The sequence below is a fragment of the Limanda limanda genome, chromosome 8 (assembly GCF_963576545.1).
Source record: "Limanda limanda chromosome 8, fLimLim1.1, whole genome shotgun sequence".
NCBI lineage: Eukaryota > Metazoa > Chordata > Actinopteri > Pleuronectiformes > Pleuronectidae > Limanda > Limanda limanda.
In genome coordinates, this window is record NC_083643.1 from 20,239,696 (window position 1) to 20,264,684 (window position 24,989).

At 42.5% G+C, this 24,989-nt stretch overlaps 3 protein-coding genes across 4 annotated transcripts in view; all 3 read right to left on the reverse strand.

Moving 5' to 3' along the window:
• Positions 1-6,920, reverse strand: part of nell2a (neural EGFL like 2a) — an 85,357-nt gene extending 78,437 nt beyond the window's left edge. The window contains exons 1-2 of one of the 2 annotated variants that reach the window (XM_061076934.1): positions 6,869-6,920; positions 6,432-6,554 (exon numbers count right to left, since the gene is read on the reverse strand). In XM_061076934.1, the coding sequence (XP_060932917.1) occupies positions 6,432-6,554; positions 6,869-6,920 (175 nt within the window). Of the gene's footprint in view, positions 1-6,431; positions 6,561-6,868 lie in introns of both variants that reach the window. The other variant, XM_061076933.1, reaches the window with a different exon arrangement.
• Positions 6,921-20,196: 13,276 nt separating this feature from the next.
• On the reverse strand, positions 20,197-21,592 carry LOC133009715 (prolactin-like). The gene is made up of 5 exons (XM_061077253.1): positions 21,583-21,592; positions 21,323-21,501; positions 21,065-21,166; positions 20,560-20,745; positions 20,197-20,406 (listed from the first exon to the last, which is right to left on the reverse strand). Exons 1-5 carry the CDS (start codon positions 21,590-21,592, stop codon positions 20,197-20,199), a joined length of 687 nt encoding a protein of 228 aa, XP_060933236.1.
• Positions 21,593-23,187: 1,595 nt separating this feature from the next.
• szl (sizzled) lies at positions 23,188-24,396 on the reverse strand. Its single transcript, XM_061077382.1, has 4 exons — positions 24,113-24,396; positions 23,837-24,003; positions 23,612-23,704; positions 23,188-23,498 (listed from the first exon to the last, which is right to left on the reverse strand). The coding sequence occupies exons 1-4, from the start codon at positions 24,394-24,396 to the stop codon at positions 23,188-23,190; spliced, it is 855 nt and encodes a 284-aa protein (XP_060933365.1).
• Between the last annotated feature and the right edge of the window lie 593 nt (positions 24,397-24,989).

The following is a 24,989-nucleotide window of genomic DNA, read 5'->3' on the forward strand; positions in this document are numbered from 1 at the left end:
GTACTTTGAGGGGAAGGGGCTGCTTCAAGTGGGTCTGTGGGGGTTGTAGAGGGGGCGGAGCCGGCATCATTTGGATGGAGTCATGAGATTGGTCTGTAGACTTGTTTGTAGGAAAAAGCGTATTGATCTCAACACTCCTATCTGGTCTTCAAACAAAGATCAATCAGATATACCAGAAACATTAAAACTAACAAAAATAAACATATTATTTTCTACACATTTTTTTGATTTCCACAATGTGCTTAAAACAAGAAAGATATTTCAATATATTTGTATTGATATAACAGTAAACAAGAAATGAAAAGTGTGCATGGATATTGAACATAATTGGCCCCTCCCTGTAAATGATGGCCCCTTTACAACCCCTGATTTAGGCAAATTCTAGAACCGCCACTGCTCTCCATTCCCTAAAAACTACATGAAGGAGCAGTAGATTAGTTTGTGCAGTGATGAGGGGGCCACCTTCCAAATCAATGTGGCCCTGCAGAGGGGGGGGCCTTTGGTCGATTATCTATTGGCAGCAGCCTGGCTGGGGCAGCCACCTGCTCCTTTAACCACCACTCTGATGTGAGATATTGACACAAAATAGCTTTAAAATGATGATGGAGCAATACAGTTCCAATCAGCAAAAGATTTTCAGCACAGCTCTTGTCAGAGAGACGTAAAAAGTTTTACTAGAGGGATTTCCAAAAAGCCTCCAGCTCAACAGCATCCGGAGGAAGGGCAGCTTTGGGCTACAGCCTAATCTTATCTCCTGGGTACATTGTGCTTTAATGGTCACACTCAGGCCACAACTTCCATCCCTCAGCATCACTTCTAATCTTAACCGGTCTAATGTGGTCTTATTTGGTCTGACCCTTAGGACACACACAGCTGTAAGACCCCCACACTCAGTATTACATGTACATATAGTGTCGGTGCTGCACCGGTCGCTTGCTCACACATTGAGTATTTAGAACAGGTGCCTGCAGCAAAGCTTGAGAGCGCAGCTATACCGAGCTTTAACACAATCCCTTTCTCACACACTGCTTTTCACTTCTACCTGTGCTTACAGAGTGAGAGAGTTTTTGTACTGGAAAGAGCTAGTGCCCCCCCCCTAGTAAAAATAACATAGTCTGAAGTGTATTTTTATTTGCATTACATGTTTGGCTTCTAATTTAATGAACTTCCAGAGGAAACTGGGACTAATAAAACTGTGTTGCTGATACTAGAAGAAGATCATAGCCACTTTCAGATGTGAATAATGAGGACTCCAGTACAAAATAACACCTCCTACATCTCCCCGACAACTCTTCAATAACATTTTGCGAAGAAGTCATCTTTCCACCAGCGAGCCGTTGCGTAACGCAGTAAACACAGGGAGCCAAGAGGGGTCAGGATAAACACTGTGATCCAATCAGCAGAGGAAGAAGCACCGTATTACAATAAACCGGGTGGAAATGCTCAAATTTTTTGATTGCATAATGTTTTGTATTTAAAAAAAATAATGATAGAGCATATTTCCAAAGGACACATTTTATCTGTTGGCCTGAGCTGAGAGGAATATATGTGGGAGGGTTAGGCAGAGAAATATCTCTCCAGAGGGATTAGACTAATGATGAATTCTCCTCCGGCAGCAAACTGCAAAGCTTTCATTACTGTCAACACACACACACATGTGCACATTAGTGAACAGGTGTAGACAACGACATGTACAAACAAAGAAAGATACGGCACTACAGACATTTTGGCTGTAGCCTATACAGCTCCACACAAACAGTGAGTCAATACAAATAGAGAGAGACGGGCGCAGAGATATGCAGCAACATGGGGCTACCACAAAACCACAGAGATGAATGCATTCACACACACAGACACACACACACACGCACGTATACGTACACTGCTGCATAGGCCGACCCCAAAAAACTGGTCATTACAGCTCCTGAATATTCCACCCTGCTCACTCAATCTGCATTCGGCGCCCCCTCTCCCCCCACTGTGTCTCCACTCTCCTGGAACAAATACTAAACTGAGCCAAGGGCACCTCCAGGACTGCTTTGGACGGCAATTTCTCCCCCCAATTCTCAGATCGCCTCCTCCTGTGACCTGTCATTCACACATACACAGAGCTAATGACAGGCTCCCAGCCACCCAACTGTGTAAGTGCCCTGGGGGGATAGAAATATCTCTCTCTCTCTCTCTCTCTCTCTCTACATGGTCACCGGTGCTCCTGTGTGGAACATGGGATCAGGCTGCCTCAGAAGGCGGTAAGCAAAACAGACTTTGACCACGGGGAGTTGGGGGATGATGCCAGTCAACAGTTTGGAGAAAAATGGGTGTGCTGCTTATGACGCAAACAATATACACAAAAACGATAGTATATTAATCAAAGGAAGTGTGATCTTCTTATATTTAAATAGAGAATTGTGATTATCTTGTTTTCCCAGGGAATTATTCATGGCTCTTGATAATAAAAAAAATCTGTCCCAGTTAGGGAACAGATAGTTATGACTGTGTGGAATTTGGGTGCAGCTTTATTGAATTTAAGGCAACTGTTAGGCCTTGGTGGAGGAATGCACTCCACTGAGTGTCCTTCTAGTTGTTTAATCACAAAAGACCCATCACAAGGCCACACAGAGTTATTCCGTCTTTCATTAAGTCCTAAGTTTACAACTGCAAAGAAATGTCATACTTTTCTGAAAATGGGTGTTGATTTTTTATGAGACATAATGAGGAAGATTGTCCAAAAAGATCGATATGATCCTTGACAATTCACAAATTTGAGGTCCTTGTTGCTTGCTAACAATTCTACTGTGTGTTCTGGGTATTTATAGTTGAGGCACATTTGGACATGTCAGCATTGTTTTAAGCCCATTCTTTAAGCTCTTCACCTTCAGGGAATAAAATATTAACTCCCAAACTGGGCTGAACCGAAGCAAAACAGTTTCAAACACAGTTCTGTTTGTCACTCATTGCTTATATCTGAAAATAACTGAAATCCTCCCCAGTTTACAAGAAAAGGTTAATTAACTCGTCATGTATTACAGTGATATCACCCACGTTAGCTTGGTTTTTAGTTAATACAAATTACATGTTCAAATATCAAACCTTTGTTACAAGCTGCCCACTTTGGTTTTTCGATTGCAGTTTTCTAATTTCTCTCTTCCACAGCATAAAACTGCTTCACTAAACTGCTTTTGAAGTATTCTGAAATAGTTTTAAGGGTCTGTTGTAGGATAGATTTTTAGCTTTAGGCTTTAAAAAACAAACATTGTACCCACAAAACACTTTATTCACTTTGTTCATGTATGTGCATTTTTTTGCATGATGCAACCACATTTCTCTATATTACATCACATATAGCTTCTTTCTACTTTCTATTGGGAGAGATTTGCAATGATTTGCAGAACCTCATGTTCCAGGACCTGAAACATTACAATCAGCAAAATATAACACTTGCTTATTCAAAGCTCCGTTAAGCATAAAGTTTAGAATGAGAGTTACACGAGACGTTGATTCTTATTGGTAAATTTCCATTTTCTTTTCCTGTCCTTCTTTAAGTCTGGTGTTAGCTACACATTGGCCACTCAACGTGCTCAGAAGCTGCTAATCTACACTGGAGCTTGAATCTTTGAATCTACACTGGAAACCCACGTTTGCTGTTCCTATTCAAACACTTGTCCACAGACACACACACCCACGTTAAAGCAGAATAACTCACATTCACACACACACACAGTCCCTCTGTCCTCTTTCATCCACACACACACACAAAAAGATCTGCTCCTATATTATAGATGAGTCTCTTCCATCCTGTTACACTTCAGTCATCGACATAATCACCACAACATACAGTGAAACACCTCACCTCGGTGTGTTCAAACAGTCTGAGCAAAAACAGGATTCTGAGACAGACAGGACTCACACATGCACACACACACACACACACACACACACACACACACGAGCACACACACGGAGAGATACAATTACAAGGGAGCCTTGTGCTGCAGCTGAATGGATGCTTCTAGCAATTGTGCTGTTTGCACTTCGACTGAGTTTGGTCCATCTGCTCGTAGCCAGAGAGGCAGAGTGTTGGTGCATGTCTGTTGGGGGAAGGGAGTGCTTCTGGGTGTGGCCCCCCCCTGCTTGTTTATACAGAGACAGATAGATATCTCAATGACTCGATATTAAAAAAGTGGTGGGCGGGTGTGGGGTGCTAATGATGTCGTGATTTTTTCTTTTGCCGGTGGGGGCTGAGCATCACCTGGTACCGGGACATGAGAGGAGCGAACGGCCCCGGGGCGTTTCTCCCTCTCTCCCTGAGGGTCCACCTCTCCTCATGCCGGGCAATGTAGCAACTGACAGCTACCTTCAGACGCACCAGCGGGGGTGCGCTTAACAACAATCACCCCCCCCCGCTCGCTGCTCTCCTCATCCCCGACTTCGACAGAGAAAACAACATACTTCGGCTGCTGTAGCGAACGGCATTGTGCTCGTCCACAATTATTTATCCATCTACGCATTCCTATAGTGTGAATAACATTCTCCTTCACTTTCAGCTCTCACCAGCAACCCCTCCTCCTGCCTCCACACCCAGAGATAGCAGCCAGCCCTTCAGGCAGCAGGCAGAGCAGGGGACAGCCGTGGATGTGTTCTGCCTGCTATCTAATGAGCGTCGGAATGTCACTGTGGGCCTGTCTCCTGGTCCCAAGCAGCCAAGCATCCACACATGTGGAATCGGCACAGTCTATCAAACAGCTGCCAGACAGCTCTGCTCCCTATCTCTCTCTCTCTCTCTCTTCCATTCTCCCTCATTTTCCTTCTATCTCCCTTGCATATCTACAGTACTGTTTGTGTGTGTGTGTGTGTGTTTGTGTGTCCCTGTCTATTCCTGATCACAAACAAGCAGCAGGCCCAGGTTTGCTTTGCCGGGTACACCTCTCACTGCTGCCTCCTCCTCCTCCTCACTCAGCATCATTGACTTAACATAGACATCCCAAATGAAGGATGGAGGCTAGCACTGCCATAAATAACACGCCGCCTGCTCTGCCTCGGCGACTGAATGTACTTAGCAAAGGTAATGCAGAGGGAAAACAGAGAGTAATGATGGAGAGGTGCAAGTTGCGAAGCCCTCTTGTTTTTTTCATGTTATGACAAAAGCGGTGGGAGCTTCTTTCTACGGCTGTCTTTGTTGCTCTGTCTCTTTCTCCAACTCTTCCTCATGGTCTTCCTCCTCCCTGCCTCTCACCACCTGACTGTGTTATACAGCACTTCTGAGTGTTGTCTACGCGGAGGACATCAAATGGCCTGATGCTGGAGTTGCTGCTCCGTGCAGAAGAAGTGCAGCTGTCTCAGCCGCTGTGCCGCGGAATGAGAAGATACATCCGCATGGAGGAGAGGAGAAGCAGAGACATGTCAACAAATGTTTGTGGTGTTTCTCTGACCCCCCCCCCCCCCCCCCCCCCAAAAAAAAACAACATTGTCACTTTGGTACATCTCGCGATTCCGTGTCGAGATCCTCCTCGTGAGGATTTAAGTGTTGCCACATCCTCGGTTTCCCACTGCTCTGGGAGCCAAAAGCAATTTCCTCTGTTGCTACCATTAGCGGGGTTGTGCTAGACATCTCCATCCCTGTGAGGACACCGTTTAACACTCTCATTTCGGACTGTAATAAGTGTCTGACATTAAATGACGATGATGTAACACGGGCAAAACAGCGGATAGAAAAGATAAAGCACGGGCGCAGCTTTGAAAACTTCATTATGCCCACAGCTGAATGCCACATATAGAACATATGTAGCCTGCCTTACAGCAGACACCACGGGCATCTGACTCACTCTTCCGCACATTCATACTTTCTGGGTATAGAAACTGTTCACACACTCCAGAGGATCACCCATGGCTATATTGTGGCAGGGGACCCGTTCACCCTCCAGACTCACATCATACATCTCTGCGAACACAGGGTTTTGTCCCTGCCTAATCTGATTATGCCCCAGTCTTTATGATTCTTTGCGTGATTCACCCATCTCCCCCCCCCCCCCTCTCTGCTCAGCCCACCAACCCGCTGCCTATTGTTCAGGCAGGTGGCAGCATGGGGCCCCCCCCGAGGAAAACTGAAAACCCACTGTATGTATGTATGTTGGCCCCCTGACAGTTAAACTAGGGAGAGTAATAACCGTTTGCAGGCATATTGTGGTAATAATATCATCGCATGATCTGACATTATGAGAGCGATCCCTTCATCAGGCATCTCAGAGAATTTATGCAATCCTGTTAGTCTCGCAAGAAAATGTTAAAACAAAAACATTAGCAGCACTGCAGATTTTGTGTCAGTTTTCATTTCAAGCTGTTTTTGTCAACAATTTGTATGTTCCATTTATGAGGGGAAACCACAAGGAGTGTGTATGTGTGTTTGTGTGTGGGTGAGTGTGTGATTACTGTACCTTGGAAGTGGAAAGCTCTGGACTCGCTGTGGAAGCCCTGGACCTGAGTAACTCCATCAAACCCTTCTCCAAGTGTTAGTTCATCAAACACGCTAATGCGCAGGGCAGGGTCAACCCCAAAACCTGCAACTAATGTGCACACACAAACAAGCCACACACACAGAGAGACAGACAGAACAACATTATTGTCATTGTTAACAGCAGGCAAGGACACGTGTGGTGCTGTATAAAAAACACAGGGGTTGTCAGGGGAGGAGAGGACAGTGTTCAGTACAATGCACAAACAATAAATCAAGTACAGGTCTGGTTGTCTGTGAGAAGCACACAGTGTCCACACACGCAAAAACAACACATCATTAAATCATGCATCAGATCTTTGCTTGGCTACATGTTGCCAGAGAGTGTCGGTGCGTGGTGATGACAGCATCGTGTCCTACCTGGGGAGGCGCAGAAAATGCCGAGGACCAGAAATAGCTGTAATAATCCCATGGTGAATGTATAAAAAAAGATATTAGTCCATGTTTTATCCACTTCCCGAGAGACGGTAGATTGTTCAATCACATGCGACCGATGCTGTCACCCTGCTCGCACACCGACGGCTTCTACCAATCCCCAATGTTGAGCGGAGGCATCATCACAACTTTAAGATGATGCAAAATGCATGAAAAACAATGCAAATCCAGATGGAAGAAGAAGAAGAAGAAGAAGAAGAAGGAGCGTCACGAGTGTGTGGATTAGTCCATGTAAAGCGCGGTCTGCTCCATCGGCACAGGTGGAAAACAGAGGAGTCACAAAGCAGACGCTCCAGCAGCAGCAGCAGCAAGAGAGCGAGAGCTGCGCACCAGAGGAGAGGAGGGAGAGGAAGGCAGAGGAGAGGGAGGGAGGAGGGGGAGAAGAGAAGCACTGAGAAGGAGTGAGAGAGAGAGGCGGAAAGAGGGACAATGAAGCCCTCTTGTGGCCTGAGGCGAGGAAAGCCTTGGTGGATCCAAAACCAGGCTGCTGGTGTTGATTGTAACCACGCCTACTGGAAGGAGAAGAAAATGTATACAGAGCAAAAATTGTAAATTCCTTTTGAAACAACCAGTTCAAATTACAGGTAAAAATAATTACCACTGCCACTGCATGTAAGCCCTGTTGTGGCTCCTGTGGTTTTTGGCTACATACATTTTTTGCCCAGAATCATATGAGGTCACTGTGACCTGAAATCTCATCAGTTCGTCTTTGTGTCCAAGAGACAACTGGTCAAAATGTGAAAAAATTCCTGAAGACCGACTTAAAACCATCATGAGGGAACAGAGACCTCAACCTTTGACTAATCAAAGGTCCCTTACAGGTTAATCTGTGAGTCTAACTGAACATTTGTGCCAGGATTCTCTCGAGGTGTTATCAAGGCATAAGAGTTTTGTGAGGTCACATTGGCCGTGACCTTTGATCTCCACGCTCTAATCAGGTCATCATTGAGTCCAAGTGAAATGTTTGTTCAAAATTTTAAGAAATGTCTTCGTTTGGGGCGTTTGTCCTCAGGTAAGCACATCATTTAGTTAGAATAAGATTTCCACGAAATAAATAATGATTTGAGCTTCAATTTTCTAGTTCTTATAGATAAATAATACATTTCCTCCATCTGGAGCTTCCTCCAAGCCCTTGCTTGAAAAGAAGAAAAGAAGGAAAACAACAAGCACAGAAATAAGCCATGTGCATTTGCGGCAATATGAGGAAACAGAGGACCCTAAAAATGCACTGGAATAGAGCTCATGCGCGATCTGCCCCTGGTGGTTTCTTTGAGTCCTGTGGAGATGGTGGGTTAATGAGAAAACCCCTCAAGCACTACCTTTGTGTTGGTGACATGTATAAGGGTTTTGCCTCAATCAAACAATGTGTGCATCAAACAGACAATTCTTGATTAATTTTGGATGGAAAGCATTTTTTCTTTCATTAAAAGTGTTTTATTATTTTTGCGGTTTGAAGATTAAGTAGAAATTTGTTTTTGCACAATGTCGATTTTTTGTTTTTGTTTCAAGGAGCCATTGAAACCCTGATCAATCAGAAATAAGCTTTTTTGATGGCACATTCTCTTGAATTTTGAATCTTGAACAGAATTCCACAGAATCGTGCACATACACTCAAATCACCTTTATGTATTTCTGCAGAAAGAGGTAGGGTAGGAATTAGTTCTCCACATTAGAGCCGAGTCCCTTGAAACCCAAACCCTCACCAGAAGACTATACTTGGATCAGGGTGAAGAGTCTTTACAGAGGAGTTGTATCAAGCCACACCTGGCTTGTAAATTTGCATTGGACAAAGTTCATTTGCCTATATATCCCATGAGCCACACAGTTCTTGAAGCTGCTGAACATTGGTGAACTTATCATCTCATAGCCAAGCTTTAACTAAGCCTTTACCAGAGAAGAATTTATGTTGTGAAGAAGCACCTTTATTTAGTAAATTACCAGTCTTTAACTAACTAGTTAGTAATTTAGGAAGGATAGTTAATATTTTTCACTTTATTTCCCCGAGCATTTAGCCCTCACCAGTGGGTCACAGAAGAGGTCAAGGTCACATGACAATCATCTGTAGAGTCTTATGAATCAAAGTGTAAATGTGGGTTTAACTGCTTGGAAAGGGGTGTCAGGGTGAGGGCATTATGAGCAGCTGATCAGTAACCCCCCCTCTTTTCTGTTCAGAAATGGTTGTTCCAGTTTGAAGTGGATGGCCTCCTTTACTGCTCTTTTCAACCATCTGTCTTCTCCGTCCTCGTGTGAGAATAGAAGCTGGTTAGAGAAAATAATTGTCTGCAAGCATCAAGTCCACCCGAAGTGTCATAAATGCTTCATAGAGTTACGACCTCCTGTACACTTACATTTCCCTTTCTTCAATTAGTTAAGTCATCCTGTAAAGTCCAAGTTTGCCTGTTTGGCAGGTGGTATGAAAACGAATGAAAAGTGAGTGCTCGGCTGCCTGTGTGACTCAGCCCCTGTTAATGTCTTTTTATAGAACACAGATGCTTTGTGCTTTGAATATTTGTTTATTCATCTAGTATCTTCTTCATCCATGGAGGCACTTGCAATTTAAATTTTTTTCAACATTGCTGTGTTATCAGCAGCCACGCTCTGCTAGAGATGATTATTTGAAGGGTGATAAACAGTTACATTTTCACTGAATCAATTGCCTGCAACCGTGGCCAACCCCTGGATCAAACACTCTTCTGTTGGCTGAGCTGCTCTGTTGAAGTAGGCTGACAAGTAAAGGCCAGCAGATATGATTATAGGGACAGTTCCAGAAGCGTGTGGTGCAGAGCTCCATGCTGAGCGCCTCATTTAACACCAACATATTTGTCATATCAATCCGCCTCCACTTCCTTACGGTTTTCATTAAGGCCAAAACAGGTTTTGTTTTAATTAATTTAAAACGGATATATATTGGCAAACAGGCTCTTATCTAAAGCTTGCTCGTAGTTCAACAGTGAGCAGCTAATGGATGCCTATTGTGGATAAAACAAAGGCAGCCAATTGCTCTGCGTGCAGAATGTCACATCAGCTGTGTGAGGGGCCCTCCACCCATCTTTTCATTATTAATACTACGAGATTTCTTCTGGGTCCAGACGTGGGGAAATGTAATTACTTTTTATTGCCCACAAGTTGTCATTTTCTAAAGTGCCATCAGGAAAATAAGCGTCATTAAAGTAAGCGCCCAGCCAGGAATGAATAGTTATAAAAGCACACAGTGATAACACACACTTGCTGTGCACGTGCCTGCAAATACACACAGACACACACACACACACACACACACACACACACACACACACACACACACACACACACACATACACTCACACACACACACACCAAATCTCTCTGGGCAAGGACATGAGGGACAGTGGGAGTCCTTTTGTTCCTCTGCTCTTGAAGATCCAGATGGGTGATGCATTACAAACGTCTCATCACTTAGAGCCATAGCTGTACCACACAGACACGCCACAGATAGAATGGAAATGGCTCACAGTCGCCATGCCAGGTTTAAATGAACTGCAGAGAGAAGCTACTGTTCCCACAGGGCTCTCCTGCGATTCATCTGTTGCATAACTCCCATGTTATACTGACCTTGTCTCTTTTTCAAATCTGACATCCATGAGTCATATTAAAAAATGTGTGCCCAAGGGATCCGTACATCCAACTGCTATATCATGTGTTTCATATTCATGAGCCCGGCTTTGACTTCATAAGATTAATTTGAATATGAAAGGGAAATGTGACTTAAGTGACTACATTGGGAAATGTGTCATTGCAAATCCACAATGTATAAGTTGTAATTCAGGCACAATGTGTCATTCACTAAAAAATAAGACAATGTTAAACAAAGGTTTGATTCTAAAAGTAGATTTTTTTTAAATCATCCGCCACACTAATCCTCTAAAATAGACGGTTCTCGTTCTCCCAGCGCCATCTTGGGGTCATGATAGTGTACTGCAGCCACAGAGGAGCAGTACTGAGGTCAGACAGACAGTGTCACCCTGGGACCATCTCAGGCCTTAATACATGATGAGCTGAGATGTGGACAACAAGAAAGTTAGTGCACAGACAATGTTGATCGAAAAGAATCATGTAAAAATATTAAAGAAAGGAAATGCTGTATAGCGCAGGACCTCCCTTACTGGTTTATTGTCGTTTCAACTTGTGGATGTCTGGGACCAAGGAAGTGTTTATCTGTACCCTGATGATTTGCGTTTGTATATTAGAACAGTGGCATTATCTATTTTGGTATACAGGGATATAATACTGTTATATTGTGAAAAACCCAAACTGTGAAGACGATTCTGAAAAAAATACTTGTAAAGTGGTAAAACTCTCCTGATCACAAATCTGCCACATGTTGCAAAAAAAAGATTCATAGAGCTTAAAATAAAAAGCCTTATTATCATTAAATGTGTGAAATTCATACCCAAAAAGGAAGGAAAGGGTGAAACAAGACTCGTCTATATGGGTTTTGTGTATCTTTTATTAGTTTATGTGTCTTTGATTTAATGACTGTGACGTCAAGTGAAGACTCTAAATAGCTCATAATTGTACATTTGAAAATGTATGTTTGTTTGTCCCAACATGTCGTCCCTGGGATGGACTGGAGGTGGCCTGTCACTTGCATGATGTCCGCTGTGATTGGCTCCCGTCCCGAGCTACCCTCAATGTAGAAAGAATGGACTGATAGTAGCTATTTATTAAAGTTTTTCCAAACATTTTACCAAGCGCACCAGCAATGCAGGAGCTAAATATCGATGCTATTAATTGCTCAATATTTGTGTCACTGTTGCAGAGGCCACAAGCTGAGGTACTTTTTTCTTTTATGAACTTCTGTACAACCCCCCAGCTATAGGACTGAGCTGGCTTACGTCATTGATTTGCAAAAGCTCCATTTAGTAAACAGTAAAAAACATTCTACCACTCTAAAGACCATATTAAAAAGGCAACCTTTTGGGATGAGAAAAAGACATAAACAAGCAGGAAACGAAACGAAGATTGGCAAAAAAATATGTATTTTAAACCGTAATCGGCTTAACATGAAGAAAGCCTTGATCGTAACTTGGTTCTACGTGGGTTGATCTTTTATAGACTGCCCAGGCAGTGCGGTTGCTCCACACAGCCACTCCCATTCCCCCTGGATCCTATTGTGAATGTGTGCAGTGAGCTGGCTCATTGGGCCCTCGTAGTGAAAGGCCCACGGCCATTCACTCAGCATACAGAAGCTCATTAGAACTCTATAGACACACAATTGTGAGGCTCACATTAGAAACTTCCTCCTCAGGGGCACAGACACCGCACACAAAGTGCCAGTTTGCTGCTAAGCTAAGCGCATTGTCTTCCTGATTCATAGAGCCTGGCCCTCCATTCACGATATTAAGTTCGAGTGGTGGAATATCAATTGCGTGTGCAATGGGCCGGTATCTTTTTAAGAGCTTTAGTGGGGTTAAAAAAGAGAGAAAAGGGATCTCAGCCGGACTGCAGAGTGCGAGCTTTCAACAGGGCCATTGTGAGGATTCTGAAAGAAGGGACCCCTGTTTTTTCCCTCCATTTCTTAAAAGAGATGGACATCAAATAAATTCACATGAACTTGCTTCAGGGTGTTTCCAAGACCTACCGTTTAAGAATAGCTTAATTATACCTCCCTCTCCTGGAGAGCTCTATTGGAATCTGACTAATTACGAAGTGGTGAATCTTAATGATGATACGCTCTTAGCTGTGCCTTTTTAAAGTGTGCACACAGTCGTGTGAGATTTGTTCCCTCCAAAAATACATCAGGGAAAGCAGAGAGATATCTGATTTATCAGGAACATTTAAGGCAGGTCGTTAGTTTTGAGGTGCATTGAACAACTTTTAAACTTGCCACAGATTCTCATTTGTTGTTCAGAAGCTATTCGAATAGGAGAGAGTGTGACTGTACAAATAAACTAAACAAAACTCCTAAAAGTCATCACATAAAACTTTTCAAATTAAAAACAAATGCATTTACTAGCACTGAAACGCCATCTGTCCCTCCTGTTTTCCATGTGTGGCATATAAACAAATGAGTCCACCACACAAAAAGCCTGGGACCTACCACTGTCACAGGACTATGTGCTGCATGTTACCACACACTCGCTACACAAAAGTAGAGAGTGCACACAGATTTGCTAACACTCATCAAGTGACAGAGCGCTATGCCTTCTCCACCAGTCTGAGGAATAAAAACCTCAAATTTGATTACAAGCAACCTTTGGCTCCCTGGCCATCACACAATGGGCTGAGCTGTCTGGGCCAATTTCCATGCTCAGCATGAGGTATCTACACGCGCAGACTGCAGCTCCCTGCTTCAACACCCCCCCGCACGCACACACACGAACCCCGGACCAGTGCGGATATGCCTGTTTACTGTGCCTAAACTCCAGGTCCGTCGCCTCTCTTGTTGGACTTTCTATTATGATGTTGAGGATCATTAGTTGCAGTGTGAAAGGTTACACAAGCTTCTCATTCGACATGTTTGTACCAAAACATCACCACATGCATACGTGTGACCGAGTTGTAACCTCAAATATCAGTGTTAGGTGGTTTGATCTGCTGCCTGTCGAGCCACAGGTTTCTACCACTGCCAACCTAGAGCTGAATCCTACCAGGATCCTACCAATCCCTCTATAAATGTACAATACGTTTTGACCCTATGGCATAGCCTTTCACAGTCTAAATGAAATTATTATTACAAGTAATGGTTAGGAGGGTTGTTTCATTAATGAAATCTTGTTAAATCAATTTTGTTCACTTTAAATGACATTTACAATATAAAATAATGCTGTCATGTTATAAAATTAAAATGTACTCAATAAGTCTGAGTAGTGTGAGGAATTTACATCTATTAAAATAATTCAGTATTAGCATTTCATAAAATGTTCTAAAAAAGTTTTATTTTTAATACTTTTAAAAAATAAAAACACTGTTTAGTGGTATTATTAATAAAATTGTGATGCAATGCATCCAACTAAAAAAATCAAGTCATCTTGTAAGGCAGTACGAAGTTACCGTAGGTTAGGTTTTTTTCTTAGATAAAAAGATTAGAAGTTTTATTTTATTAGATTCTTGCAACTTTTCCTATAATTTTACCATGTTATTTTGTAAACACGTTATTTTGTCAACACATTTATTCACAATAATGTGTTCTGTCACCCTTGGATTATTTAACAATTCAGAAAGCTCTCACAGGCTAAATGTTTCTGAAATGAAACAGCATAAAAGCACATTGTTAATGAACCTCTGTGAGGTTAGTCTAAAGCACGACTGAGCTCTGAGGAGTCCGGAGAATAGAGAAAACTATTTACTACTATAAAGGTCTGTTTGGTGCATGTTAAACTTTTGCCAGCAGTTCATTGTCTCTGGTGTCTATCATTTAATAGGCTAGTTGACATAATGAATGAACCAGACCCACCTTCTGCCACTCCAGAGAGGACCCCAGCCTTATCTGAATTGAGAAGCACATTAGACCCTCTCAGCCAATCACGACGCAGCCCTGTAGCAAAGTGCAGGCCCGAAAGAGGAAGAGCAGAGAACTTTTGTTTTCTCCAGAGTTTAATGAAGTTGGCCTGGTCACTCAAGAAGGGATTAGAGGAGAATTTAGTGTCACTGGGCAGTGACTGCTGAAGAGGGAGCTGGAGTGTTCGGGTCACTGTGTGAACAGGATGGTCTCAGTTCAGAGCTACACCAGGAGGAATATGCCTGGTTCTCCTCCCGCTTTACCGGGTTTCGGGAGCTCGGGGAAGAGCTTTCTCATTGACAATCTACTGCAGACGTCTACAGCCCGCTCGGAAGGGACAACCGGGGGACACCTGAGACGAGCAGCATGTGAACATCCCAGAAGAACCTGGGGCCATGAGCATAGAGCCTTCATAAGCCAGGCCCAATGTCCCCAGCAGGTGAAAGACCTAGGAGGACAACTTCTTCCACACTCAGGTGAACTGATTTCTTCCTTTCTAAGCAAACAGACTTTTTAAACTAAGTCTAATATATTTGGGTTATGACAGGGTTGTAAATGTGTGGCGCTACAATGTTATACTTTAACACAATGACAATTTTGGGCTTCTACAAATATTTTATTTCTTCCTTCTAAACGGCTCTAATTTGATATAAAGATAAAAAATGTTTAGCTTCAGGCATTTCTTCAATTTTAGATTGGAAATTATTTATAGCTCTTAAATTAAAATTAGGTAGATTACATGTCTTGTAAGAGGGCTATGTTGTAAGAGAGATCACAATTACACATGGCGTGAGTCATTAACACACTACCATTATTCCCTTTTTTTTATGTAATCCGTGTATAATTTATTATCACATTCATTTTCCAAATTACAAAATTCCTTTTAAACATTGAAATGTGTGGCAAATTTAAGAAAACAAATATTTTAAATTAGTTATAAACTCAAAAAAATTAAATTTGGAATTTGAAATTGGTAATACATTTAAATAAATACCAGTAGTATCAACAAATAATTGATTCAGTAGAGACAAGATAATTGGATGTACTGATCCAATAGATCCAATTATCTCAGCCAAATTCTAACAATACAACAACTGCAAATGTTTTGAAAAGGAAAATTGAAATGTTTCTATTAGAATACTATAAAGATATGCAAGAAATAGTTGAAACCTCCAATCACAACATGTTCCTTTTGATTGCCTAAGCATAATTTAAGCAAATAATTATCAGACTGGATTACCTATCTTTCCTCTGCAGCTAGTTTTCAAATAAGATACAATTTTGCAAAATTCCATAATTCAAAAAAGTAGAAGGTCCATCTGTGCTCGTCGCCTTAAGCTCAGCACTGTTGTTAAAAAAGTAGATTAAAAAAAACAACCAATAAAATGAGGCAGAGCGGGACTAATATTGCCTCAGAAATTGGCAGCGAACCAGGTAGAGTCCCTTGAAGACCATATGTCACACCTGGATATTTCATGACCATATCTGACTGTCCCTATCTGTCTTTGCAGGTGTACTCAACAGTGTTTTCCTGCGGAGCCCCCAGTATCTGCTGGCATGCTGCGGTGGGTCCAGCCCCCCTCCCGTCTTCTCCAGTGAGTGTTTTATGCCTCATCAGCAATGCCTCAGCTACTCTCTAAGCATTAGCATCAGCCCGGTCTCCCATGCTCTCCACAGCTAATTACTGATGCAATACCAAAGAACTAATTCTCCACTCAACTCTGCACAGCTCTATTCATAACCATTCACGGCTGTTCAGGACGGAGCGGGGGGGCTGTGTTGCAAGGCTTTTGAGTCACTGGGGCCCCCTATTTTGCACTTGCAAATACAGACTTTTACTGGCAAAGATATGCAGAGCTAATAAACATCTTGTCTTCTGTCATATGAAGATCATAATTACCAGGTGCAGATTGTTACTGCTGAGTAAGGCAGATTGCTCCAAAGTTTAATATTCCCGCAGCACATTCATGAATTTTGTTGTACATTTAAACAGATTCAAGTAAGATTTTAAGCCTGCCATAAAATTGAAAACATCCTGGACAAAGCAACAATGAAATGCTTAAAATTTCTTGAAATCTTTAAGTGCATCTAATTTAAGACTTGTGTAGTAGAAGTACACTGTTACAACATTATACTTGGGTAGTATTAAGACTAGCAGCTGTCTTATTTTGGCATTGTCCCAAAGCAATTGGAAGTTATTACTTGCTGCATCCTATGATGCCTGTCAAGAGTTGTGGAGAAAAGCACAAATCAGAAAGGCCTCATCCCACAGGTCCCTGGAATCGCCTTAGTAGGCTGACACTTTCCCACAGTGCCCAGCAACACAACAATGCCAAGTCAGGCTGTGACCAATTGGCACATTCACTCCACCATCCACACGCGACCTCACTGCAATTTTTCATTGCAGCAATGAACTCCGCCAAGCACAAAAAACCTGCCCATTTCTCTGCAGAAGAGGGATGGACCAGGAACATCCCCCGGCCATTGTGTGGCTAAAGGGTTTGGTTCGCTGACCCCCCTCCTTTCTCCTGTCCCTCAACTCCCATTCCTTCCCATTGGAGACCTCTTGACTAGGACATAAAGCATTCAATGAAAGTGACTTTTATAGACTTATTCGAGCTCATCTTCACATACAAACTTGCTTCATACCTGCAAGTGAAAAGATTTAGTGTTCATCGAGTAATGGCATTTCCATTGAACGGCTCTATTGTTGGGGTCCCCCAGGGCTCTATAGTTGGCCCACTAGGGTAGACACACACGTTGCCCAGGAATGACCTGGTAATCAGCTATTTAAGTGAAAGCCATTGAGTCCCAATAGAGAATTGAGAAGCATGTCGAAACCTCTTATGTGCTCCCTAGAGGTGGTCTATGTGCAGATTTGTCGTACAGATTAAAAAGGCAACGTTGAATGGATCGGATAAATTGTTCCACTTGACTTTTGTTGTGAGTGCACCTGTGAGTGAAGCAGCGTGGGATTGCTCCTCACAGGTCACCAAATCGCTTTTTTCTCAGTTGAAATGGCTTTCTATTCTCTTTAGTCACCCCCAGTTTGTTAAATTGGGCAAACAGAGGGAGAGGAATTGAAAGTGAGTGATAAAGTGAGTGTGACAAAAACAGGCATCATCTTGGCTTGAAAAGGAAGGAAATGGGGTAATGGTTGGTATAAAATGTATACAGGGCGGTTGTTGACCGAATCTGATCTTTTACTTTGGAATTCAATTGACTTAAATCCCGTATAAATGATCCGTAAATAATCTGATCTTGGCAGTTTAAATATTAATTTAGCTGTTTGTATTCTCCATGCTGCTACATGTACCCTCTCTCCCCCTTACACTCTAATTTATTATTGTGACAACATGCACATGGCCCAGAGACGCATCAACTACTGACAATTCAAAATCGGCAGGATGGTTCCCACTGACAATAATAAAGTTTTGTTTTTCACTTTCATCTTAAAGAGGGAGCAAATCTTCGGATGTGGTCTGCTGATGTAAGCCCGAAAGTTCGCAGAGGGATCCTTAGGAGGGCTGTGTTCTCAGAAGAACAACGGAAGGAGCTGGAGAGAACTTTTCGGAGACAGAAGTACATCAGCAAGACAGACAGGAACAAACTGGCAGCTGATCTCAGTCTCAAAGAGTCACAGGTAATCGAATGTGTATATTACCTGAAACTTTGCATGATTGATATCAGATCCTGAAAGACAGCCGCTCGTTTTCATCATCAAATCTTGATGAGGGAACCTAAATCTCACTTTGGGACGAACAATTGAAGACTGCCCATTAGCTAAAAGACATGCATGTAAATGTGAGGGGGCAGAAGCATGACAAAAGTCAGCAACATCCAGATAAATATTGGCTTAAACTAGTGGTGGTCTTGGCTAAGCTACATAATCAAATGCTCACAATTGACCCATAGCATTTTGGCACTCTAGGATCAGAGCAATGATGTGTAACACAACAGCGTCAGCGTGTGTCCCACTTTTCAGACTCATTTCATCGATTTGACTCTGTGACTACCTCCCTGGTTGGCATACAGGCCAAACAACAACATTTCCCCATTCCCTATTTGCACTTCTTATACAGAACAGCTAGGTTGAATGAACGTGCAACATTGCTGCCTTTAACAGGCTGTGTAAGGTGTTAATAATGCTAGCGTGCTGATGCTAATCAGGTATAATACTAACCATTTCCCCATTTGGTTTACATTTGATGATTAGCTGTTTAAGACGAACATTTTAAGCACAGCTCAAGCTGCAGCAAATTTCATTAGTTTGTAATGATTTGTTAATAAACCAAATTATAAGTCAACCTGAAATTTTGAACCGATGACAGCACTAAATAAAAAGTCAGGATCACCAAAGTTATGACAATTGATTTTGTAGGGGTCTTTGAATTTCTAAACCAGATTTTTTGGCAATAACTGTTGAGACACAATTGTTCAAAGCTAAAAATAGAAACTTTATAGTCGCGCTGGAGCGAAAATCTCAGGATCACCGGCCAACATGAATGTCTGCATGTATTTGAGATATTTCCGAGTGTCCCTAAATTGTAGACAGACAGATCTACACCACTGGCATGGCTAACAATGACTGGACGACAGAAATTTAACTAAAATGATTATTTCACTTCAGGTGAAGATCTGGTTCCAGAACCGACGAATGAAGTGGAGAAACTGTAAGGAGAAGGAGGTTCATAATACCCGTTCCCCGATGGATGAGCTCATGGCCCGAGGTCTCGCAGAGGAAGAGGAAGAAACACCTCAGAATAACACTGGTGCAAAGACACAGAAATCACCACCACACAAGAGTGTCAGAGACACATGAGGGGCTGTGATGAGTGGAGAGTAAAATGTGGACTTTCTGACTTCCACAGGAGGATTGTTTAAAAAATGTGGATGGAATATGCTGTCTGTGAAAACTAACACTGATAATGTTAACTTTTCTGTCAAGAAGGCAAGGGATTGTTTTGTTAAAACATAAATATGATTAGGCTTAACTGCTTGGTCAATAATTGCGTTTCACTGGCTTTGGATGATCAATTTCATGGTTATTACACTGACAAGTCTTTCCAGGAGGATTCCTAATCTCCAATTATAATTACAATCAGTTAAAGGGGAAAATGTGTCACTTCATTTACTGCATTTACAAATTAGACTATTTTCCATCTAGTAACTAGCATTGCATCATCATAGCATCATTTTACAATGTCACTGATGGTGTCTTAGTTGTGCACCACGTGTGTGGTTTAAAATGTGCAACCCGCTCAGCCAAAATACTCTCAACACTGCACTTCCTCAGGTCCAATGAAACAACCTAGTTTGAAGTCAATTGGTTGAGCAGTTGTGGAGAAAAGCGGCGAACAGCGATTTCTGAATGATTTCATTGCATGTCTCATCTTTGGTAATCTCTACAATATTACCCAAAATCCTTCTTGAAGTCAAATTACTCATGATATATTTTGTAAATATTTCTTTTCATGAACTTAAATGCATAGATCGGTTGTAAATAAAGTATTTCAGTGAATCCAGTTGTCCTCATTAATTATTCTTGCTGTGTCTCTCTGGGGCAAAACCTCTTACATTATAATAAGCACTCTGCAGCACACCTGCAGAGCTCCCGATTCATAAGATGACAAACGATGATAGAGTAGGTTTACTTAGCTTTTATTTTTTGACATTTAATTTCGTACATTACAAAGGACAGGAGGACATGCAGTAAGATCCCGATTTGTAGGTAAAAGCAAAGGCATCGTACTTCACTGTTTTGCAGTGACTATCAACAGTCCAGTCCAGGGAGGGTGGTGCATTTCAGGATCTGTAGATAGTTTTTGACTTTGTTGGAGTCTCTGCGGAAGCAGGAGAGCAGATCATGATGGTCCATTGATCTGAGCTCTCCCCGTTTGTAGAAGGAAATGCCAGAGAGGGGGACAAAACTCTCAGGGGAAATGAAACCCACAGTGTTGTCAAGCACGCCCAGCAGCTTCATCTGAGGGGGGGGGGGGGATTCAAGAGACACAACTCATTTCATAAAAGCACAAATAAAGAGGCATACGGTATGGCACAGAACTTTAAATATACACAAACTTTTTTAAATAACAGATATTTTCTACTGATATTCTGTTATATATTTTGTTCTTACCCTTTCAGCCATTTTAGACACTCCATCTCTCAGCTCGTGCACCATATCACCGACTTCCAGTGCCTTGTTGGAGCTGTAGTGGTTGAAATCTTGATCCTGATCCTCAGACATGCTCTGGTAGAACTGGGACATGGGGTCACCCCAAGCCCCCAGCAGCCTCAGGATCACCTCCGTCAGTTGTTCTCGCTGCAATTGACAAAAGTTAATGGTTCACTGTGTGGACTTTAGTGGTGAAGTTGCATGTTGCAGCTGAATATACTCTAAAACATGAACGAGAACCTGTGGAAACTATTCTAGGGTAAAGAAAACCACAATTCGTACAATTTAGATAAAACACACTAGTGAGAACATCACTAGGATTATTTTATTTTCAATATCTGCCAATAGATCCCTTTAATCCTAAATCTTACAAAGGGAACCTTTAAATAACATGGTCTTGATGTTAAGATGCAGTGGTATCATTTCTGTGCATGCATGAACCATGACATACTTAATGAACACTCACTCCTATCCGTTGGGCATTCTCTTTGTCGTCTGGCGTCAGTATTCCGTATGTGTGGCATTTCCTTTTACCAATGAGGTTTTTGCTGGGAAGGAAATACTGCTCCTGCACAGACAGAAACACAAATCACACACACTCAGTGATATCTTAGCTTGAAAAAATGGCCAGCCCAAACAGGAATGATTGATGATGAATGAATTGGGCCTGAATGAAGGGTGATGGATGGTGATGTCAAGACCAGAGTTGAAAAAAAGGACTTACGAATTCAGAGTGCAGATCACTGGAGATGCCATGCATTCTTGAAGAGTGCTGTATGACCCTATCAAAGAGCTCGGCCAGGGAAGGGAGGAGACATCCAGCCTGTCCGTAAGCACAGATCGGAGCTGAGCCAACCCTCATGGAATGCTCCAGGTACACCAGTGTGAGGATGGTAAACCAAACTGGGGAAGAAAAAAAAAATTAAGTCAACCAAGATGATAACACTGCTTTAAAATTAAATTCCATTTGACATTTCATCTTACCTTTTTTCATGCTTCCTTTGTAGATGATGCACGAGATGACGAGAAGAGCTCTTTTGCTAATAGAGTAAGTCTAGCAGGGGCTAAGTCATATAATGATGTCACTGATGACTTTATAAAGCATACCAAGTGATTAAAAAAAAAAAAACGGAATTTGCACGTCATATGCTTGGCTTAGTTATCCGCTCGGCCCAGAGCAGAAACAACTATTCCAGGCGGAAACTGTCTAACACACGGAAGACGGACGTGGGCAATTTGTCAATTTAAAATTACATACAACATTACAGTATGGGATAAATGACAACAAATTCTCATATTGGATAATTAGGAAATAAAAGAATACAGAAGTAGATGCAGGCTGTTGGTAACTGTCTACATTATGTGTAAGTTAGTCCTATTTAAATCTCCAAAGCATTTATCTGGCTTTAGCAGTAAAATCTAAATCGTGATGAATACCATTTTTATTGCATGCTATTGAATAAAGACGCCATAACTTCACTGCTACTCATTTGTCGCTCGAGGGAAAACATGTCCCCGGAACAAACTCATACAGAGCTAATTAACGGCCAACAGGGGGAACTTTGAAAGCATTCATCATTTATTTGAAACCGCAGGACAGCTCATTATCTGTGCAGGGAACTAGTATTGTGAAAAAGCGTTTTTGAATGACCCCATTGTCCAGTAACTCCATCTAGACCTGTTCAGCCTGGTCATGAAAACAGGCCCATTCAAATGTAAAGCAAGTGATTCATCTTCTCATTAGTGCGACATTGTACGATCAGCACCACACGCATCCACTATGAATACAGTCTCCAGTCATTCCAACCAGTTTGAATCACTTTCTACATTATGGGGAGACCAATTTGTGAGTACAATACTAATACTTGGTATGGCAACACAATAGAAAAAACAGTGCTGTGCTGCTCTGGTTCTCCTGTATTGTGCCATCTCATGGTGAAATGAGGGAGAAGAAAGCAACAGACACAGAAGACCTATAAATAACCTCTACCCTTTGATGTTTAAAAATGAAATTGCATGCATTAAATAACGACTCAATATGATCGACAACAAACGGTAAATGATATCGACCACTTAAATGTTTTGCACTAGTTTTGCCATTCATCCCTTCACAAACACACACATTCATACGGTGCATTTATTTGCAACATTGTTAATAATCACAAATAGCCATCAGAGATAGTTTAACAACGCAAAGATTTTATTGTCATCTTTTTCTTATAAAAATACACATCAAAAAGATGTCATAAATACACCAATATCCTTATAGAAAATAGAATTTACAATCAATTTACATTACATTACTTATTACTATGTACAAGAGTTGAGTGCATTTAATTCCAATGTGCTGCAAGAACGGAGATGAGACCGAGAGCTACAGAGGGAAGCAGATAGTGCTGATGTTTAGCTGAGTCCAGCTCTCGTCCTTTTTCCATTTAGCTGGCTGGACAATTTCTCATTAACACCCAATGTTAAGAAACTCTCCATCCCAAAACCCCTCCTTGATATATAATCTTAAACTGTTATGTGATTCTACAATTCAATCATTGATTCAGAGCTCTAGTTTTCATTTGTTAAGTATCAGCCCATTTAACACCTGTGGTGCTTCCACTTCCGAGTGGCCACAGCAATGTTTGCGTCTTTTTTGTGCCAAGGGAAGAGCCGTGTGAGAGCCAGAGTTCCGTCCGGCTGCACAGAGCCGGTCAGCACGTACAGCTGGGATCGTCCGGAGCGCACAAGGACTTTGGCACATTGCAGGTTGATGAGGAGCCACTGCTGGAGGAGGAGCTTTGTGTCGTAGGGCAGCAGAGGTCCCTGTTGGATAAACTCCACCCGGCCCCCCACCTCAAATTCTGGTTCACCCGTGGGAAGGCGATGGCGATGGAGTTTGGCGGTCACAGCTGTGGAGAAGAGAGAGAAAAATAAATTAATAAACAGGATTGAAAAATTGTACTCAACTAACATTATTACACATCAGCAAGCCACAGCTTTCTGAGAGAATTCGGACTCTTACCGAAGTCATAATGACAAAAAGCCTCCAGGACTGTTTCCATTGCAGGAGCCTCTTCCACTGCTGGACAGTTTTGGCAAGCAGGTTTAGGTAGATCTGGGGAAAAAAAAGCAAACATAATTTAGTAAAATTACAGGGCATGTGAAGTAATAACATGCAACATGAACGTCAAGCACTTGATGAGGGATAAGTAATAATACAGTATAATAATAAGACTGTGGTCCTTACCTTTGGCGAAGTGACTTAATTTTGCATGGGGAGTGAGGCACATGTCCTCTTCAGCAGGGAATCGGTCACACTCAAGAGCCTCTGGCCATTGGTGACCCTGGCAGGCGAGCACTGGGGCACAGCTGTCCCTCACTGCCACACACAGACTGCGGCAGGGCTGGATGAAACTGAGGGAGAGAAAGACAGAATGTCAAACAATGTACACAGGAAAGCATGGGAGTGAATTATTGGGCAATTTATGGACAAACATAAGTAAAAAAAAAAGAATCTACTTACGTATCGAGACAGACAGGGGCGATGATGGAGCAGAGGAAGGCCTGGGCCTGAGGGTGGCAGCCTGTCTGCAGCAAGGGCTTCCAGTCCTCGGACCGTGGCACCACCTCCAGCTCCAGGTTGCTGTGGCCCAGGAAATTGGGCAGACGCATCTCCGAGTATCCTACGTCTTTGCAGACCTTCATCTGGTTAGGGATGGCGACGCAGCGAGTGGACTGCCCCATGTCAAATGCCATTAAAGGATGATGTGCCACAGCCAGGAGAGCCAGGGTGAAGAACAGAGCCATGCCGAAAGAGTTGGCGCAAAAAAATCCAGGGAATCCAGGAGATGGAAAGATCAGATGGTGTTGTCAGGAGACAGTGCTGTCCTTGGATGGCTTTGTCACTGCTGCAGCTCGCTTTATATACAGGTGCTGAGCCAGCCCCATCAAGTCTCTCGTCTGTTATCAACTACCTATCAAAGACACCGAGACGATGTGTTTGGAGACAACGGCTTGTTTTGAGATGACTGCAGACAGAGAGGGGGGCCGTTAGCAGATGGAGGGTGTTGTGAGAATGAGAAGGGAGAGGTGGGGGGGGGGGGGGTGGGGGGGGGCAATCACAGCCCCAGCTTTCACTGAGAGACTGAGGCCCAGGATAACACAGGGCTGAATCTGCTTCATTTGCTTTTAAAGGGCAGCAGGTATGAGACAGTAATGTAAACTCATGAAAAAGGAGTTAACAGCCTTAACCCTCTGTGTGTGAATTCAATGTGTGGCTGACATGTAATGCTTATCACCCCGTGACTTTTTCCAGCGAAAGTCAATTGTGCGTTTGTGTTACTTTGTTCGCTTCTTACGTAATAACTTTTCTGAAAAAGGTAGAAAAATAAAATGCACCC

Excerpts from the sequence above, each read along its gene's own strand:
- LOC133009715 (XM_061077253.1), bottom strand. Across the intron at positions 21,167-21,322 it reads GTGATCTGCACTCTGAATTC|GAGCAGTATTTCCTTCCCAG; the intron begins GTAAGTCCTTTT and ends CTGTCTGTGCAG. Across the intron at positions 20,746-21,064 it reads AGAATGCCCAACGGATAGGA|CGAGAACAACTGACGGAGGT; the intron begins GTGAGTGTTCAT and ends TGTCAATTGCAG.
- szl (XM_061077382.1), bottom strand. The coding sequence starts at position 24,396 with ATGGCTCTGTTCTTCACCCTGGCTCTCCTGGCTGTGGCACATCATCCT. Across the intron at positions 23,705-23,836 it reads ATTAAGTCACTTCGCCAAAG|ATCTACCTAAACCTGCTTGC; the intron begins GTAAGGACCACA and ends TTTTTTCCCCAG. Across the intron at positions 23,499-23,611 it reads TTTTTGTCATTATGACTTCG|CTGTGACCGCCAAACTCCAT; the intron begins GTAAGAGTCCGA and ends TCTTCTCCACAG.